At 34.0% G+C, this 18,393-nt stretch overlaps 2 protein-coding genes and 1 pseudogene across 6 annotated transcripts in view; 1 reads left to right on the forward strand and 2 right to left on the reverse strand.

Annotated features, from left to right (window-relative positions):
• LOC129786814 (uncharacterized) overlaps positions 1-4,087 on the reverse strand; it is a 5,058-nt gene extending 971 nt beyond the window's left edge. The window contains exons 1-6 of the mRNA XM_055822055.1: positions 3,898-4,087; positions 3,732-3,818; positions 3,519-3,605; positions 472-944; positions 178-318; positions 7-69 (exon numbers count right to left, since the gene is read on the reverse strand). Of these exons, the coding sequence (XP_055678030.1) occupies positions 7-69; positions 178-318; positions 472-943 (676 nt within the window). The 5' untranslated portion in view covers position 944; positions 3,519-3,605; positions 3,732-3,818; positions 3,898-4,087. The remainder of the gene's footprint in view (positions 1-6; positions 70-177; positions 319-471; positions 945-3,518; positions 3,606-3,731; positions 3,819-3,897) is intronic.
• A 443-nt stretch (positions 4,088-4,530) lies between these two features.
• On the reverse strand, positions 4,531-6,829 carry LOC129786815 (NADH dehydrogenase [ubiquinone] flavoprotein 1, mitochondrial-like; annotated as a pseudogene).
• Positions 6,830-10,569: 3,740 nt separating this feature from the next.
• Positions 10,570-18,393, forward strand: part of LOC129786400 (1-phosphatidylinositol 4,5-bisphosphate phosphodiesterase epsilon-1-like) — a 114,249-nt gene continuing 106,425 nt past the window's right edge. For 4 of the 5 annotated variants that reach the window (XM_055821385.1, XM_055821387.1, XM_055821388.1 and 1 more), the window contains exon 1: positions 12,157-12,737. The gene's annotated coding sequence lies outside the window, so the exon portion shown is untranslated. Of the gene's footprint in view, positions 10,660-12,156; positions 12,738-18,393 lie in introns of those variants that run through there. The other variant, XM_055821386.1, reaches the window with a different exon arrangement.

Raw genomic sequence — 18,393 nt, forward strand, 5'->3', positions numbered from 1 at the left:
TTTCACGATCCGGAGTTTCAGTATCTGGTTGCGAAAGATTCCTCGTATGATCAATTTGTTTTGGCTGAGCTAGAAGGAATAGGAGAATAAAAAAAATGATTAAAAACTCAAACATAAAATGAAGTAATTTTTTAAATGATAATTTTGCGCTTTTGAAAAATATATTTATTTACTTACTTGAAACATACTGACTGTACGCCGTGAGTTGATTATTTCCCTCATGGAAGAGACTTGTTTGGTAGTTAGGAATTACGACGGGAGTCACTGTACCTGGTTGCAAAACATTCCTCGTATGATCAATATTTTGTATTGGTCGTGCTAGAAGAAATAGGAGAATAAAAAAATGATTAAAACTCAAATATAAAATGAACTCAATTTAGTCAGTTACATTAGCATATTTGGTACGTTCCATGGGAAGCGATTTTTTAAATGATAATTTTGTGCATTTGAAAAAAATATTTATTTACTTACTCGAACCATACTGACTATACGCCGTGAGTTGATTATTTCCCTCATGGAAGCGACTCGTTCGGTTGTCAATCAATGATTGATAATCCTGGTTAGTTATATATCCAGGATCCACAGAAGAAGTGTTTGGTAATGTCACCATTGCGGGAGTCCTCGGACCCATTGGCGTAGACAATTCGTGCGCCAATTTGCGCAACGCCATTTTATTCTCAATCTCAAGAGTTTGAGATGATGCTGCATACTGGTACTCAGGATCGAAATTTGAAGCTCCAGAATGAGCGATTTTACCAGCTTCATGTTCTGCTGTTGATGTTTTTTGCATCATCAATTTGAGCTCCTTTACAGATTGGGACGCAGTTGGCTTAGCAGTTTTCTTTTTTTCCTGTGTATCTTGGTATTTAGCAGGTACAGATTTCTTTCGTTCACTTCGACTCCTTCCTTTTACTGGCGACTTTTTCCCTTTACGTTTGTCCATCCTAAAAAATATAAATATTGATAGAATTTTTTATAGGGTTGAAAAGCATAAAAAATATAAAGAAATGAGCATTACAACTTACAAAGTTATTTTGCGGGCATCGCCATGAAATACAATCTAAGCAATTCACTTTATTTTTTTAAATTAATTTTTAAATGTAAAGTTTACTTAATTTGAAAAGATAATTATAAGAAAATCTTTGAAAATTTAATCAATAAAGTTAATGTTAAAGTTTTAATTTATTTAAATTTCCAATAAAATAAAAATTTAATCTTTATTTAAGTATACAAAAGAAATCTTTTTTAAAATATTTCCGCAACTAAATAAACATTTGGAATTGGAAGATCTGCATCATCTTCATCGTCTTCCATATTTTCAACAACTGAAACTGACATATTCAGTATTTCATCAGATGCATAATTTGTGAGCCACATGGGAATTTTGAAACACTTATTACGCACATCATTGATTGAAATGATTTCCAAATCACTATTCAAGTCGGAACACCTGAAAATTCCGCAGAAGCTAGATTTTACACCCACATCATACGCGTTTTCAATTGTATTAAAAGTTTTTATAAGAAAAAATACTTCACCACTGGCTCCACGCAAAACGTTTTGAATTATTGCAATTCTATCATTAAGCAAAATAATGCATGAATCTTTTAGATCACCAGCAAAACGTTGCTTATTGATTTTAACTTGTCTGAATTGGACAAAGTATTGGGAGTTAAAATGAACTGTCCTCTGTTTCCCGAAAAACTTAATGTCTTTAGTATTTAAGTCCCTTTTCAAATTAAAAAATTGTTCTCGTTGTAACCTATTATGAATTTGTTGGAGCCGCTTTCGCGGTCTTTTAGCCATTTTACGAAAATAATCCATGTTAGATTCGAATGGGAAAGCAGACCAATCGTCAATACTCCCAAACTTTCTTGCATCCTGCACAAAATGCAAAAGACCGTGAATATTATACGATGAAAACGATTTACCATAAATATTAACGGATGTTTTCACGAAAATAAGCAAAGCGTGTTCTGCAAATAGAAAATCTTTTTCCGTGAGGACTCTTTTAGAAAGGCAACGAAGTGTCGCATGAAGAAGAAGGAAATTCATATAAATTTCATATGGTATTAATCCAGCAAAAATTGCAAAGCCCGAGTAATTAAGAAAAATGCGATACTCTGTACATTTAAAAGTGCCGTATTTTTCAATAGACACTGGATGTCGAGAAAACTCATGCGGTGTGTGTGAAGCAATCTTTTCTAGACGCGAAGAAATGAGTTTAATTTGCGCGTTAGATAATTTGGCGTCCTTATTAAATTCCCCGTCTATCAGACCTTCCAATATTTTTTTTACTACTCCTGCAAGAATTAGATGCATGTATTCAAAGGGAACTTGCTCAACAATGTTATCAAAAAAATTTACCAAAGGAGTTCCTCCTTGTTTAAAATGACAATCTGACAAGTCCCTCCGCAAATAGTCATCATTAGTCCTGGCTATGCTATTTATTTCCAAATAACACAGACCCTTTTTTATGTCTCCTTCTTCCCCTCTCACGTGGCATTTTGAACAAGGGCAACGAGAACGATGGCCCATATGGTTCAACATAAATGCCCTTGCGGGGGCATCGGCTATGAATGCCCTAAAGTGAATAGGAATTAGTTTATTATCAAAAGAAATACCACCTTTGGCACGTATTTGATGAACTTCAATAATCAAATCCTGAAAAAAGTCGAAAGGATCTAATGGTTTCTTCGGACCTTCATAAATTCCACATATTTCTGGTTTTACACCATTGAGATTTACTATACGACACTGAATCGGCCAATAATTAATGATTGTACATTTATCAGCTTTCGCTCCGTCTGTATGAAGATCAACAAACAGAATTTCAGGTGTTCGTTCCTGACTTTTTAGCAACATTTTTACGAGTGCCAATTCAAGACCCACATGTAGATACTCCCCCGGTGCTACATAGCGTATATTCGCTTGTACATATGGCACAGCCAAGATTGTGCGAAAATCTTTGGGGTATGACTTAAAGCAATTGTGCGTTCTAAGCAAAGCAATTAGATTTTTTTTTGTCGCATCAGTTAAATCATTTTCAACAAGAAATTCTCTCAAATTATCTAAGAATACGTTAGCATCATCAGAAATACTAGCTTCTCTTATTAAATTATGATCAATGTAAGCCTGATTTTCAAAATCTGAAAGACTTTCTTGTGGAGGAATTATAGGACAAAACTCTGATGTTGGCAAGATATTTTTTTGAATGTCCTGAGGACAAGCATGAGAATTGGACAAAATATCATTCTCTTTATTTTGTATCTGCTCATTTTCAATGTTAAGCCTTCTTTTGATTCTTCTCATGTGCCTTTTACTAATATCTGATTTTCTCTTGCGGCTACAAAAATGATTTTCTTTTGATTTTCCCATTGTATTTATCTTTTCAAAATCAATTTAAATGTACTTTTTTTTTTTAAAATGAAAATAAAGCAAATTGTTAAGATATTATCTAAAATATAAATAAATCGAGATAAATAAAAGATATAAATAAAAAAAATAAAAGTTCTTACGTTGAATTTGTGACCACTTGAGTTTCCGCCCTTACAAAATGCGATGCTAATTTTCTTTGCTGTTTACTTAAATATTTGAGATATTATCTGCAATAAATAAAACATAAATTTATTAGATTATAAATTAGGCTTGGCAAGACAAATATGAAGAAATCATTCAATTGGGGGGAGTGGGTGGATGTATCGGAAATATGTTAAAAGAAAAGTACTCACGGATTGGGGCTTCTTCCCACGGAATCTTCTCACGGAATATAATGAAAAATTCACTTCTTTAATTATACTTGGGATTTTCTGGATATTCTGAAATAAATAAATTCGGAAAACAAGAAATTTATTAAAAGATTACATATTAAATTACCCATGAAAAGTATATACTTACAATAAACTTTTCTTTGGGGCCTCTAAGAGACTATCGTCAGGTGTGATGAAATTTTTTTTTCTATATTTATCAAATACACCGTTCACAATAAACGAAATACAACTAATAAACAATTTATCTTCTTGTATTCACTTAGAAAAGTATATTTAATACTTTTTTTCTGTATTAAAATGAAAGGAAACTCGGGAAACTCTACTTTCGCGTCCACAGAGAGAAAAAACAAAAAAAGAAATGGCTGAAAGGAACCGACATCGCGATGACATACGAACACGCTCACGAACGCGCATTCGTTATTTTTCAATCTTTTCAATTGAGGTTATGTTAATTTTTGTATTGTTTTTCTTTCGTTTTGGGAAAAATAAGTAAATAAAGTATTATATTAGTAAATTCCGACAGCAGTGTCTCCTATTGTAAGAATTCAAATCTGTGAAAAGAACACAATCATTCAACTGCTCATGATGATGGAACACCTCCAATAGGCTTTTCATCGCATCCTCTGCCGGTGGGAAATACTGGCAACGACTCATCTGTCCTTTCTCCGGATAACCGAAGTTCCATCAATAACTATTTCGGGTATCTCTTGCGCTTCTTCGAGTAAAATGCTCAAAAATGTAGCTTTTGGATGGAATTATAAATTGAATTTTCATCTCTAGGTACACGAATCATTTACACGTAACCTCATTTCTCAATCACAGGGCGGAAGTGCCGGATGAGCCCCTGAACGGGCCATGCAACTCCATCGGTCAGATCACAAATGGTATGCCCCTCAATTTGCTTCGCATTACCCATCACAAAGAGCTCATAATCTTGTTAATCCATCCCAAGCCTTCGCGGCATGGTGTAAACAGACAGCTACTCTCGTGCTTATAGAATTCACACACGGAACATAATATCAGCACGGCAGCCATTCCCAGGCACGTCTACATCTGCACAAGCCCATCAAATTCCATAATAGCCTCCGTGCAGACATTCTGTAGGATACCTGGGGTCGATGATCCACTGGGAATGACAGCCAAGAGATTCTCCTATCCACCATGGACACCACCGGCATGACGTTCAATTAGCTCCTTCCGGGGGATTGACATCTCCTCAACGGTGCAGGGATTATTCACGTACACGGAGATATGAAAGAACTTTGTACCGGAATTCCTGGTACGTCCAACGCTGGCACACCACACACCACTACGACAACAGATACTCTGCGAAACGGCCATTATCTCGACATTTGGAACAGTTGTGGGGCACCTAAAGACCCCAATATCATCTGAGAATGGAGGCTTTAGACGTGGCTTACCCTGCTTTTCCTCAGACGACTCAAACAGGGCTGTTTCCTCACCACAGTTGTGCGCCCCAGCTCCACGATGCATGAAAATGTCAAAATCACAGGCATTTTTCCAAATCAATCCCGCCAAGCAATGTTGTATTGCATGTTGGAGACTTCAATGAAATTCCCCACGGACTTAAATGTACGCCGCTTGAGCCCCCATTGCACATCCCGCAATAAGGCACCCCTTGATGATCTTATGAGGATCGTGGCGCATAATATCGCAATCTTTGCACGTTCCCGGCTCACCCTCGTCAGCATTCACAACAAGATACTTTGGACGCCCATCTCAGGACTTACTTATAAAGGACCACTTGAGTCCAGACGGGAAACCAGCTTCACCACGACTACAGACACCCGAGACCTTGATTTCATTAATGATCCATTCTGATCCCTTCAAAAAGATTTCCTTTGTCTTGTACCAATCCCCTACAAATTCGTAAAGATCTTATTTTGATCCACTAGTCGTTCAAATTCAAAAAAAGGGCATGTCTTGCAGTATAGTTTTTCATTTCGTGCAGCTATTAAAACCTCATCTTTAGTATACGTAAAGTCTTTTATTTTAACTTTCTTGAGGTCTTATTGCGAGATCCCATTAAAAGAATAATGCGACACATTTTCGTCTATAGGATTCAATTTCCATTTTTTTAAATTCACACTAAATAATGTCTTGTATATTGAAATTGATATTAGTAAAAAAAAATTTATTTAATATTGCTAAACTAGTTTGTCATGGCTATTTGTATGGAAATATAATAAAAAATATATCTGAAGTTTTCATTACACGACTTTGGCGAATTATTTTATAATTATTTCCAGATACAGGACATCTTTGAAGAACGTGGAAGATCAGAGCATGATTTCTCTTTATCACTATCCTTAATTCTCCCTTTAGGAGATTAGATTTTTAGGAAACGAAGGCATGGTACGCCTGAATTTTTTCAACAAAGTTTTCTAGCTCCAGAAATTTATTGCCTTATGATTGACGGATGATTGCCCCGAAATTGTGTGATTGATCGAGGATTGAGCATAAATTGACAAAAATTTTTAAGAACAATATTTGGTCAACAGCTGATCAATCCATGATCAATTTGATTGAGATAAAATTGACTTAATATTGATGCTATCAATATGGATTGATCAATAATTGAGTATAAATTGACCAATTGATTGATAAAGAAATTGAAGAACAATAATTGATCAATCCATGATCAATCCATGATCAATAATTGATTGAGTTGTAGTTGACTCAATATTGATAGTATCAATATTGATTCAATATAGGTCCGCATAGATGATCAATTATTGATCAATCGGAATTGATCTGCGATTGACCAATAATTGACCAATGATTGATCAATCGATTGACAGGCTCAATTGATTTATCAATTATTGATCAATCGCAGATCAATCTGATTGATTCAATCGTGATTGAACCTTTATTGGCTCAATCATTTGTTTACTGGGTATGTATATAGTCGACGAATACATTGAAATTGAATTAGGAAAATTTAAAGAAAAGGGAGAAGACATTCCATGTAGCATTTTTGTGGGGGGCAAAATGTTCCTTTTCCCCTCGTAGGAACTTTTTTTTTTATATTTACCCATTTTGTATGCTATATGAGCATATTATACATTTTCATCTAAAAATACGCCATAGGGGAATGCGATGTGGCAAAAGAATGGCACGAAGATGTCCTATAGAGGCAGTAAATGTGTGCGCATTCGAGGAGAAAAGTATCACTCTCCCCACCCGCACCCTCAACTTAATTTCATCTGAATTATTTATCCGTGTGGATATTTAATTTTTTATTCATATCTGTTTATCAAAGTAATCACTCAGAAGTCGCAGGAAGAGCACACAAATGAGATAACAATTAAGTTGAGAATGGAGTGAGTCGCTCTCTTGAATGTTTTTTTTTGTGGCTGTATTGGGGTGGTGGATTTTTTTTGTACCACCCACTTTGAGCAATTTGCGGTACAGCCGCGAAAATCATCACGAGCGGCGGAAGAGGAAATGGATAATACACTTGAGCATCACACAATTTTCCGCCCTTGATCATCGCGTTAAACCCGTAATACGCTCTACGCGCCACTATGCGTAAAGGTGGCCATTTATCACACATGAAAAACATGAAAACGTGCATTTTAGCACGATGAAAAAATGGGATAAAAATCCACGACTCAAAGGTGGGAAATGGTGGGGTGGGATTTTTGGGTACTTTTATCGTATCCTTTAAGGATAGGTAAATCTATTGATGGTTAAATAAAAAGAAACCTTTGATATAAAGGGATATAGCATAAATCCTATATGTAGTCAGTATAAGAAAATAAATTTTCCAGTCAATATTTATTCAAGAAAGTCAATCATAACGCGTCCAGTTATTAGAGTTGGTATACCACAACGCGGATGGGTCAGTCTATGCGTTGCAATTTAATTTGTGAGTAGAGGCAAAGTCGATTTTTTGTAAAATTTCGTAATTTGACAAATTAAAATTCTTATATCTTAAGTTCTATTAGACCTACAGAAATTTCTTGACTAGTTCTGGAAAGGTATTGAAATAAGCTATAATCTGATGTATATTTCGATACATTTCAAGGTCACCTCCAGAACACAAAATGGCGGATTTATGTTCTACCAAAACAGTTTTTTGCACTTTTTGTCCTCAAGGAATGGTTCTAGAGGTTTCTGATGTTCTAGAAAGACGTAGATAATTGCAAAACCTTTAATTTGATACTAAGTTGAGTCAAATCGGACAAGCGGTTCAAGAGATATGGCTCTTAGAACTTTTCAAATTCAAGAATTTTTCAAATGGCTATATCTTCTAAACGGCGACATAGAATTTCTTCATTTTCGGACTGATGAAAGATATTGAGTCAGGCTACAACATATCAAAATTTAAAGGAAATCTATAACAGATGTTCGGAGATATTGCCCCTTAAAGTTAGGCAATTTTTGTTTTTGATTTTAGCGCCTCTTGCGGATGTTTTTGAAAATTGAAATGTTCTAGACAGTTGTAGGGCTTTTCAATACCTTTCATTTGATACCAAGATGGTCAAAATCGGTCAAGCCGTTCTCGAGATATATCGAAAAAACACTTTTTGCTTAAGGCCGCCATATTTGCTAAACCGCTAGACCGATTTTCAAGTATGAATTATTGATGAAAACGTCTCACTGAGCTCTACAACATACTGAAATTTCAGACCTCTAGCTATAAGGGAAATGGTTGACAGTAGTTCAAAATGGCGGACGGCGGCCATCTTGGATTTTGAAAATGCGAAAAAATGAAATTTTACACCCACATTTCTATAGAAAACTTCAAACCGGAAGTCTCTATCTGTTACCGTTCTCAAGCTATAAGGGAAAGTTTGGCGCACCGGCAGGCCGGCAGGCCGGCCGGCCGGATCAAAATTTTTCCACCACCACTTTCGTAATGTGGGATGTCTAAAACGTGCTCATACCAAGTTTGAGCCCGATCTGAGATGGTCGGTTTTTCCGACGATTACAATACTTGGTATGCCACGATTGTGGTATACCAACTAATAAGGGAAATTGTAACGTGAGTTTTTCTTTGAAAACTTTCATAAAAACGGAAACAAAACAAGTTAAATTGTTCCGACAACACAAAGCAAAAATTAAATTCGAAAAATATTGAGAATAAATTAAGCTTTTAGTCTAAACTTTCAACTGTTCCTAAAGATTTTTGTTTTTCCTAAAATTGTAAAGCTTATTGAAGACAAATTTCTTCTTAAAACGATTAATGTTCTAAAGTGGTTTTTGCTTTCAAAATTGATGTAAAAATATAAGAATAAGAAAACAAATATAATAGAAAGAGTGAAGCATAAAAATTTAATATGAGGATACTCACATGATCTTTATTACATATACATATTAAGTAGAAATATTAAGAGAGAGAGAGAGTAAAAGAATGAATTTAGCTGCAGGCTGTCGCAATGTTTAAACGTTTTCATCAGTTTTCGTGCATATAAAGAAAATGCCTTGAGAATACGAAGGCGGATGAATGAGCTTTTCCCATGTATTTCCATCAAAATGCATTTTGGCAAGCATGTAAACGTTACGTACGAGACGAGAGAACTAATCTCACTGCATGTATTTTTCTCTACATTGTTGAAGGGGGCAAATCGAAAATTCCTCAGGGGGATATTCAGTGTTTTTTGGGGCATGAACCTCAATTGTACCCCAAGAGCTGTAAGGCTGAAAAAGGAAGGGGACATTCGGCAAATAAAAAAGCATATCTTATTAAAAATGTAGTAGTACCACGGAGATCAATAAGTTCAGTTCCAGAACTATGTTGTGGAGTTTCTTGTACACAAAGATAAAACTTTCTTCCATTTTTTTTTGGGTTTTTTCTATTGTATGCAAATACATACTTACATAAGTATAAGCAAGTACTTTTGAGAGCTCTTTTTTGCATTGAGCTTTTAAGGATTGTGGAAGACCACTATGTGGAATATAATTGAGATGCTTATGTACATAAGTTTTCCTATAGATTAAGATTTTATTTCAGTTTAAGCTTTAAATTGATAAATCTATTTAATATGAAGACGTGTAAAGAAGCTAATTCTTTACGTGTTAAGAATCTTTCATTTAAAGTTCTCAATTTTTTATAAGAAAAAGAGATAAAAAAATAAAGCTGACTAATTGCAAACCCATATCCTTAGCCTAAAGTCCTTGTTTTGTGAATGAGGTTTATGTACCACACCACCACTAAAGGGATAAGAATATGCGTTTGGGTAATCCTCCAAGATCCCCCACATGGAAATATACATATACCTACATGGTACTGTATGTAAATCTACAAAAGGGACTCGCATCCACTCCCTATGCTTGCACCTTCATGGAGCAAAACATGCGCAGTTGGTGCATAAATTATTGGTGGGGAGTGTGGCAAAAAAGCAGGTCGCGATGCGTCTCGACGTCAGTTTGCACGTGTCTGTCGAATGGTGAAGTTCTCAAATTGCAATTGGAACAAATACTCTCTTGCCATTCTTGCAACAGGCACGCACACAATATATTTTTTATTTATTTATTTTGGATAGCAATTAACTACTCATTTGGACATTTCAAAAAAAATTTCTTTGTTGCATAAAAAAACTGAAAGTGATTGACTGAAGTGCGGTGTATTTTCTCCTTCATCGTCTATTGAGTCGAAGATATTAGCAGTTATATTTTATATTGGCTCAAGAAGAAGCACACGCGCGTGATTTTGAAAGGGAAAACACGCGTAAGAATTTCTGCCTCGCGTGAGTATTCACGCATTCTCACCCAAGTGACTTTCCCACTGAAGAAGCAAAAAAAAAGATTCTCCAACACTTGCATGAGCCAGCAGCAGGGAGATGAACCCACAGAGGAGGTCCGTGGGCTGAATGGCAGTGAGTCGCCGTGGTGAGAGAGGCCGCAGTGGAACAGCTGTAAGGTAAACGAAAATTGTGATTGCGAGGCGGATGATAAGAAAAAGTTACACGCACACGCAAAAGTTTTGTAACAATTTGCTATTACATTATTTCTTAAGAAAAATTGAAAGAAAATTCCGTTTTTTTTTTAATATGACGATAACTGATTTTTTAAAGTCTTTTTTATTTATTTTATTTTTTATATACCAATGTTAAAAAATTAGGTCGTTTTTTTGCGAACTTTTTTAGCAAAAGGGATTGGCATGCTAAGTGATGCTGAGGTAGGGTTAAGTGGATTCTATACCTAACCTGTTTTAAATATAAAACCTTAAAAGCTTCATCCTTAGCAATTTGAGGGCTACATTGTAAAACCGGTTAACTTTGTATGGGCTCCTTACCGATTTAGCCGTTTTTACAATGTAGTCCTCGAATTGTAAGGTAAATTGAATAAGACCTCAAAAAATGCAAGTTTGACTTAAAAACTTAAGCCTGACTCAAGAAACAAAGCTAAGCTGTTTATTAAGCTAGGCCTCTTTTCTTAAGCCAAACCTTAGTTCCTTTAGGTCAGACTTTTAAGACGCATTTAGCCTCATTTTAGTCTGATCTAACCTTGAAACCTAAAAAGCCTGACCTCAAAAAACTTAAATCTAGTCTACAACAAAGGCCTTGCTTAAAAATCTTAGGACTGATTCTTGGAGATCAGTTTTCTTAAAGACGGATCGTTTTTTGAAGAAAACTGTAGTCTAACTTAAAGAAGTTTATTCTGGTTTAGAAAAACTCAGATCTAACTTAAGACGATTTTTCTTTAGCTAAAAGAATCTAAACTTTCTAAATTAGAGAGTCTATTTAATTTACGATTTTTTAGTTTTTTGGTACTGCCGAATATAAAAGCAAAAAAAAAATTGTTTGACCAAAAGAAATTCATCCTAAACCCGTAGCCCGGAGATCATACCCCGAAGCTCGGTGGTAACCCTATAACAGACAAAACATAGAAGGATTAAGAAAGAATTATTCTTTCCTCTTACCTATTTAGTTACTTTTTATAATATCTTTGAAGAATAACAAAACGGTTAGAAAAATGAGATTAAGGAGCATATTTAAATCAAGATTTAAACCCTTTAAACGTGTAGCTTTTCCTCTTGGAATAATTCTGATGAGGGCATATGTAGGTAATTGATGCCAACACCTATTTTGTAAGTACTGTCTCATAAGATTCTCCTGAGAAAGAGTATTTGAGACTTTCTCAATTCACGATGCGAGGGAGAAAACACACGAATTGTTCTATTTCTGATTATATGGTGGGGACTGAAAGAGCAATATATTGGAGAGTTTTTGGAGCATTTCCCCGCAATTTTCCTGCCAACTCTCCCACCGTGAGGGAGGGGTAAGCTCTCCAATAGGCGTATAGCGGCACGAAAGAGTCCACCGTATGACTCATACACAGTATTGGGTGAAAAGCGGGGTACCGTAGCTCAATACCCCTACACTTGGTGGGACCCAACGGGAAATCACATAGAACCACCAACTCCAGTTGTCCGTGAGTTTTTCTTCGAGTCAAGTCCGTTCAGAGAGCAGCGACTGTACTCACCAGGAAAAGCTATATTCACACTCTACTTTTTTGATCAAGTTTCACAATCTCAAGCTCAAGTCTCAACTGAGAAGTGTGTGCAGTATCGCTCCACTTAAGCCATTGCATATCTCCTCCAAGATATAGCCTATTATCGCACCACGAGCGATATTTCGATACAAATAACAAAGTGATTGCTATAGAAACGATTTTTTATTCTGTTGATCTTCATAATTTTTTCCTTCTGTCTACCTGAATTGCATTTCCGTTTCTTCAATTTGAGTTTTTAGTTTTTTTTTATTCTTCACTGTGTGTCTAGTTGAATTTCCGGTTGTGAGTTTTTCCCGCGCAAAAGACAGTGTGGCAAGTTGCAGCATAGAAAAACATACTACATAACAAAGAGGACAGATAGTGTATAAAACACTCGTGAATTGAGCTTTAAAAAAAACAAGACTATATATCGAGTTTCTAAATCCGTTTAAATGAGAGTTTTAATGGAAAATCAATGTTTTTGCAACACCTTAGGCATCACAGGTAATTAATATTTTATTGATATAAAATTTTACCTTTTGCCACATCTTTTTTTTTGCATTCTATGAAAATAAGTATTAAATTCCCAATAACCCATTTCATGTGTAGAAGAGGATAAATTTTCATTGAAAATTGAAGTGGGTAACATACACTACACTACACATACATAATACTACATAATACATATGTGTATACAGATAATTCTCTCTAATTTCACATTGCCATAATCATATATCTTTGATAATGATATTTGGTTTGTTATTTGTGCGGTGATCCCCATGCGATAGAGCAGCAAATTACTGACTGAAAGTGCAAATTGATGGAGTGAAGCATTTGGGTGTAGTATATGGAATTCGTATGAATTTGGCTTAAGCTCAAAAACTAATATTCACACGATATCTCCAAATATCTCGTCTTCGTACTATATCCACTTGATTTATCGCTTTAATGCTATCATGTTGGAAAAGGAAGGGCTTTTCTGGGTTATATTTTTGGTGAACTTGTGCGCCTGTGATTAATAAAATGATTTATACACATATTTATTCTCTTTTTATAGCATTCATAAAAGTTTTTCACTCTCTCCCTTCGATTGCGATTGAATCATCCCAAAAATACTCATACAGATAAATTATACATTAATACCAATTTAATTTTGATAAGAGAAACAAAACTACAAAAATATTGTTATATTTTATATTCCTTAATCTCCTGAATGTATAGATAAAAAATATATAAATTAATTTTTATTTGTTAAAATATTATTTGAACAAAAAATAAAATAGTCATTCAATTAATACGGACAAAATGCGCGATGTGTAATAAAAGTATTAAACTACAAAATCATTTAATACTTTAACTGCGCGAGAGAGGAGTAAAATATCATAAAAAAAGTATTTCTTTGACAATTTTTTTCTTTTAATATTTTGAGACTTTTCTGGTTTGTTAGTAAAAATTTCCAGAAAATATTTCTTGCAATTAAAAAACTATAAAATTAGGGAATTAAAAAGTATTTGTGATAAAATTAAATTTACACCCTTTTCAAAAAACGGACGATACAATTCCATTGTGAAATACATCACGAACTTTACTATCCATTAAATAACTACGGTTTTAGCTGTAATTTATAGTCAAATTAATTTACAATTATTTACAGTCGTTAAACCAAATTGTAAAGTGCTAAAACTTCGTATATCAAAATTCTGTTGTTGATGTGCTGAATTATATAAATTTTACACATTGAAAATACTTTATCATGAGCTACACATGAATTGATATTTAATTTCTAGTTAATATTATATAAAATATAATTTTTTGGAGTAGGTTAGTTCAAGCTTTATTCAATTAAAGGAATTAAATTTATTAAATTTTTGATTTTTTTTACAAAACAAACTTATTTATTTGTATTAATTGGAACTTGCAATTCCACAAAGCAAATTACATAAATTAATAAGACAATTTCAATTTAATATAATGACGTCACTGTGTTAATTAAGATGGTTTATATTTGATTCCTGATTGAGTGTAATTGAATAGTTGATCACCACACTAATTACATTCAGGAGCAGCTCTGAATTCCATAAAGTCACAGTGACAATTTCATCCTCTTCCTCATCCCTTTTCGAATTATCATTTAGGACGTTTGATAGGACCCATTGAATTTGGATGTGCAAAAGCCACACATGCAGCATTATAGTCAAATTGTGTTGAATAATTTCACATCCATCCGGGAAATGGGCTAAAATGAAGAGTTTTATTCATCAATTCCACACAGAATGGAAAGCAATGTGCGTGGAAAATTCTTCTCAATCTAATTTTAAATGGTGGTCATGTCCAAGATTGCTTACATCGTCGTACTGTTAAATTGTATATAAAATTGCGGAACGCTCGATCGCATAACAAGGTATATACATATCGATACAGTATGCAAAGTTCAATAATAATGTTTATGGTTTGGTGCAGTCCTAATTTTCATTCCAAATTTAGCACAAAAGCACAAACATTCATTCTCTGTATCAACAAATCCCTGGTTACTTGTGCATTCATGCAATATCCTACAGAGTTTTGCATTTCTCACCCTCGGGGATATCAAATTTCACCTGAATTAAAACTATATAAAAGCACATTGTACAATGCATTGGAAATTGCTGTGCTTTTGTCCCTTTTTTAATATATTTTTCCCGCTTTTTGTGTCCTTTGTAAGCATTTGCAGGAACAAAAATTGAAATATGATCCCTTTGAACTTAAACTTATTAGAATTTAAGAAAAAAAATTAACTGCAGGTGATAAATAAAATTTATTCTCATTGAATAGAAGAATTGACAATTTTACGCATTCAGGAAAGCTTTGATAATCCTTTTTTTCGTGTAGAATACTCTGGAATGGCTTTTGTAGCATACAGAGCTTAGAAAATATTATTGTACATAGCATATTTTCCATTTTAGCTTCCAGGAATTCTTTTCCTGATAATGTATTCGATTTATATGATAGAGATGTAGAGGATTCCATTGTGGAATAATTGAATTGATGTTGTGTTAAGTTCAAATCCTGGGGCAATGAGAATAGATCGGGTATTTTGAATCGAGTATACCTACTCATCATTATTCTCTTGGAATTAACACTTATATTACACTGGATTCTACTATTAAACTCATCAGTCTAAAGTATTGGAACCGTTGAAGGATTTTCAACAAGGGGTATTTATCTGAATGAAAATATTCGGATTATTCACGAAAAAAAATCTAAATATTCCGTACATTAATCCTAATCTTATAAAGGTTTAGATTAAGAAAGAAAAGTTTAAAAAATAGTAAATCTATTAGGCTTTTAAATATTTGGTTTTAGTCTTTTAAAGATTCAGGCTAAAAAAGAAAAACTAAAAAATACTACAATCTGAATAATAATAATAAAAATAATACTAATTTTAGGCTTAAAAAAATTATTTGGTTATAAGAAAGAAAAACTAAAAAAAATACTACAATCTGAAAAGTGTTATTCAATTTTAGTCCCCAATAGGTTCAGATTAAGAAAGAAAAGCTTAAATAGTACTAAAACTAAGCCTAAAAGGTAGTAAACGTAAACCTAACTGGTTTACTGACTGATATTCTTGGATATTTTAATGAAAATTCTCTAAATTTCTTTTGCAAATAATCGGATTAATTTCATTAAAAAAAAATTTTAGAAACTATTGATATGTACAAAAATGTTTAACTACATTTTCCCCTAAATATAATTCTTAGTTTATGTAATAATTTTGCTCTACATCGCTATACCTGTGTTATGTATGTTTCTAATTAATCATTTGTCTAAATCCCCATATAAATCGTGGTCAAAGCAAACCCGTACCACGTTGTAGCTATTTGATGTGATGCGCTATTTGGGAAAATCATCTACTATTATACATATATCCGCAAAAACCATCTGATTTACCATTCAATGGTTTGTGTGTATATATACATACATTTTATACGAATCATTTCCGTCTGTTTACTGTTAAATCGTTAGATCGCTATGTATATAATATTGTATAAATGTAGTCATTTCCCGAATTCTTTTGCACGATTTCACCCAACAACATGCCAAAAGGAAGAATTTTCAAGATAAAACAAAGAAAAAAAAGCTCCTTAATTGAGAAAATAGGCATCACAGGAAATTCATACGAGTGGGAATGTGAAGTGACGCCTTATACACTGCCTCATCAGACTTGTCGGACGGTGATATTATGAATTTTCTTGAGAAAGCAGTCATGGGATTTTTTTTTCTTCTTCATTGTATAAGTCTTACCAATTTATAAAACTCAACATGAGGATTTTCTTTTTTGGACACTTTCTCGTGCGGGAGATGAATAGGGGTATTTGACAAATTAAGATGGTTATACACCCAAAAATGACATGAATTCATTCTCGGGGTCGACGTTTCCTTCAGCGAGGGATGGCAAAATCACATTTTTGGGCATTAATTCACAACTTTAAGTCATTTTTCTTTACTCCGTTTATAACCATTCTACATTCTGTGCTCTTTATCGCTCAATCTGGTGAATTGTATAACTCGAGGAGGGCAATAAAAGAATCGCTACAGCGAGCTTCAAAAATGCGAATTGTCGCCTTTTTCTCGCAATGTGCTTACTTATGCTTGGGTTACGTTCCCTCGTCTCACCCCCCATGTACCATGAGACAATGACTGACCAAATTGGTTAAGGATATCGACCTCAAGATTTAAAGATGAAAAGAATTACTGACTCAAAAGTATTTTATTTTTAAACATTCTAAAGGGAATTTTGTATACAATATGATTTTTTTTCTTTGATCTCAACCAACATCACCCTTTTTTGCCCACAGTATACATACCAGACATGGAGCTTTAAATGCAAGGGGTGTTTATCTGGCGAATATTTTGGCTATTTTAGCCAAGATCTGAATATTTTATTACACATGAATATGTTCAGCTAAAAGCCGAAAAACTCAAAACCGGAAAAGAAAATCGACTTATCGACTTTAGGACTTTTCGGCTTTAATTTTTAGTTCTAATTTACTACTTTTCGGTATGAATTTAGTCCTCTTTAAGGACTTTAATTATTCTTGTTTTCTTAAAATTTTGTTCCTTAATCTGGCGCTGTTTTAGGACTAAAAATAAAATATTTTTCATATTGAATTTACTCTTTTTTAGGGTGGAATTAACTACTTTTTGGTTTGAATTTAGAACTCTGCGGCTTAAATTAACTATTTTTCGGCTTGATTTAAGTTTTTTAGTGCTTGAATTAAACATTATTTAGGCTTAGATTAATATTTATTTTTTTCCTTAGAGAATCATCCGAATCTTAAGCGAATAATCCGAAGATTTTCATTCAGATAAACACCCCTTGTTTAAATGTTATGTACAAGTTGCATATACATAGTACAAATGGAATTATCCCAGTTCTCTAATTTATTCATGTTACTAAATAGAAAATTCGTGCGTGATGCTCTACGAAAGTGGCGCTCAGTGTTTCCTAATGATGTTACCATGTTTTATAGATAAATACACAAAAGTAGTATTAGATAAAATGTACAACATGGTATACATACATATACATACAATAAACATAATATCTGATCCGAATGCTAAATGCTAATGCTGTTTATTTAAGGAGAAATTTGTCTATTTGATTATGAATTTGCCTAATTTCACGAAAACACCAACAGTCAGCATTTTTCCTATATTCTCACATTTCGCGCTGGGTGTTTATTGTATCTCTCACCTCCTCCGCTAATTCCTTCGAAAATTCCTGTACCCACGTCTGTGTAGAATTATATACATACATATATTTCTGCTTGAGAAGCAAATTTACGGTACAATGACTTACTCTAAACGTGCGAATTTAATGTGTCCGCTGATTCGGGCATGCGAGGGGGTGGTGAATGTAAATTTGTTATACGAACAACCCCCTTAACATGGGTGTTTTATATATATTTAAAATGATTCTCAATCACAAAGCACAATATCCTCCCCTCTATTGAAATCACCACCTCAATTTGCCAGAGGAAATGATGAAGATGTTTTTTTGCGTACGAGCTTTTTTTTGCATGCGCCATCAATTTTCCCGTAGAATTTCCTCCATAAAGGGGATTAAATGCTGATGTGCACGAATAAAATGCCCAATTTCGACGGATATACGATAGGCCAC

The sequence above is a fragment of the Lutzomyia longipalpis genome, chromosome 1 (assembly GCF_024334085.1).
Source record: "Lutzomyia longipalpis isolate SR_M1_2022 chromosome 1, ASM2433408v1".
Lineage (NCBI taxonomy): Eukaryota > Metazoa > Arthropoda > Insecta > Diptera > Psychodidae > Lutzomyia > Lutzomyia longipalpis.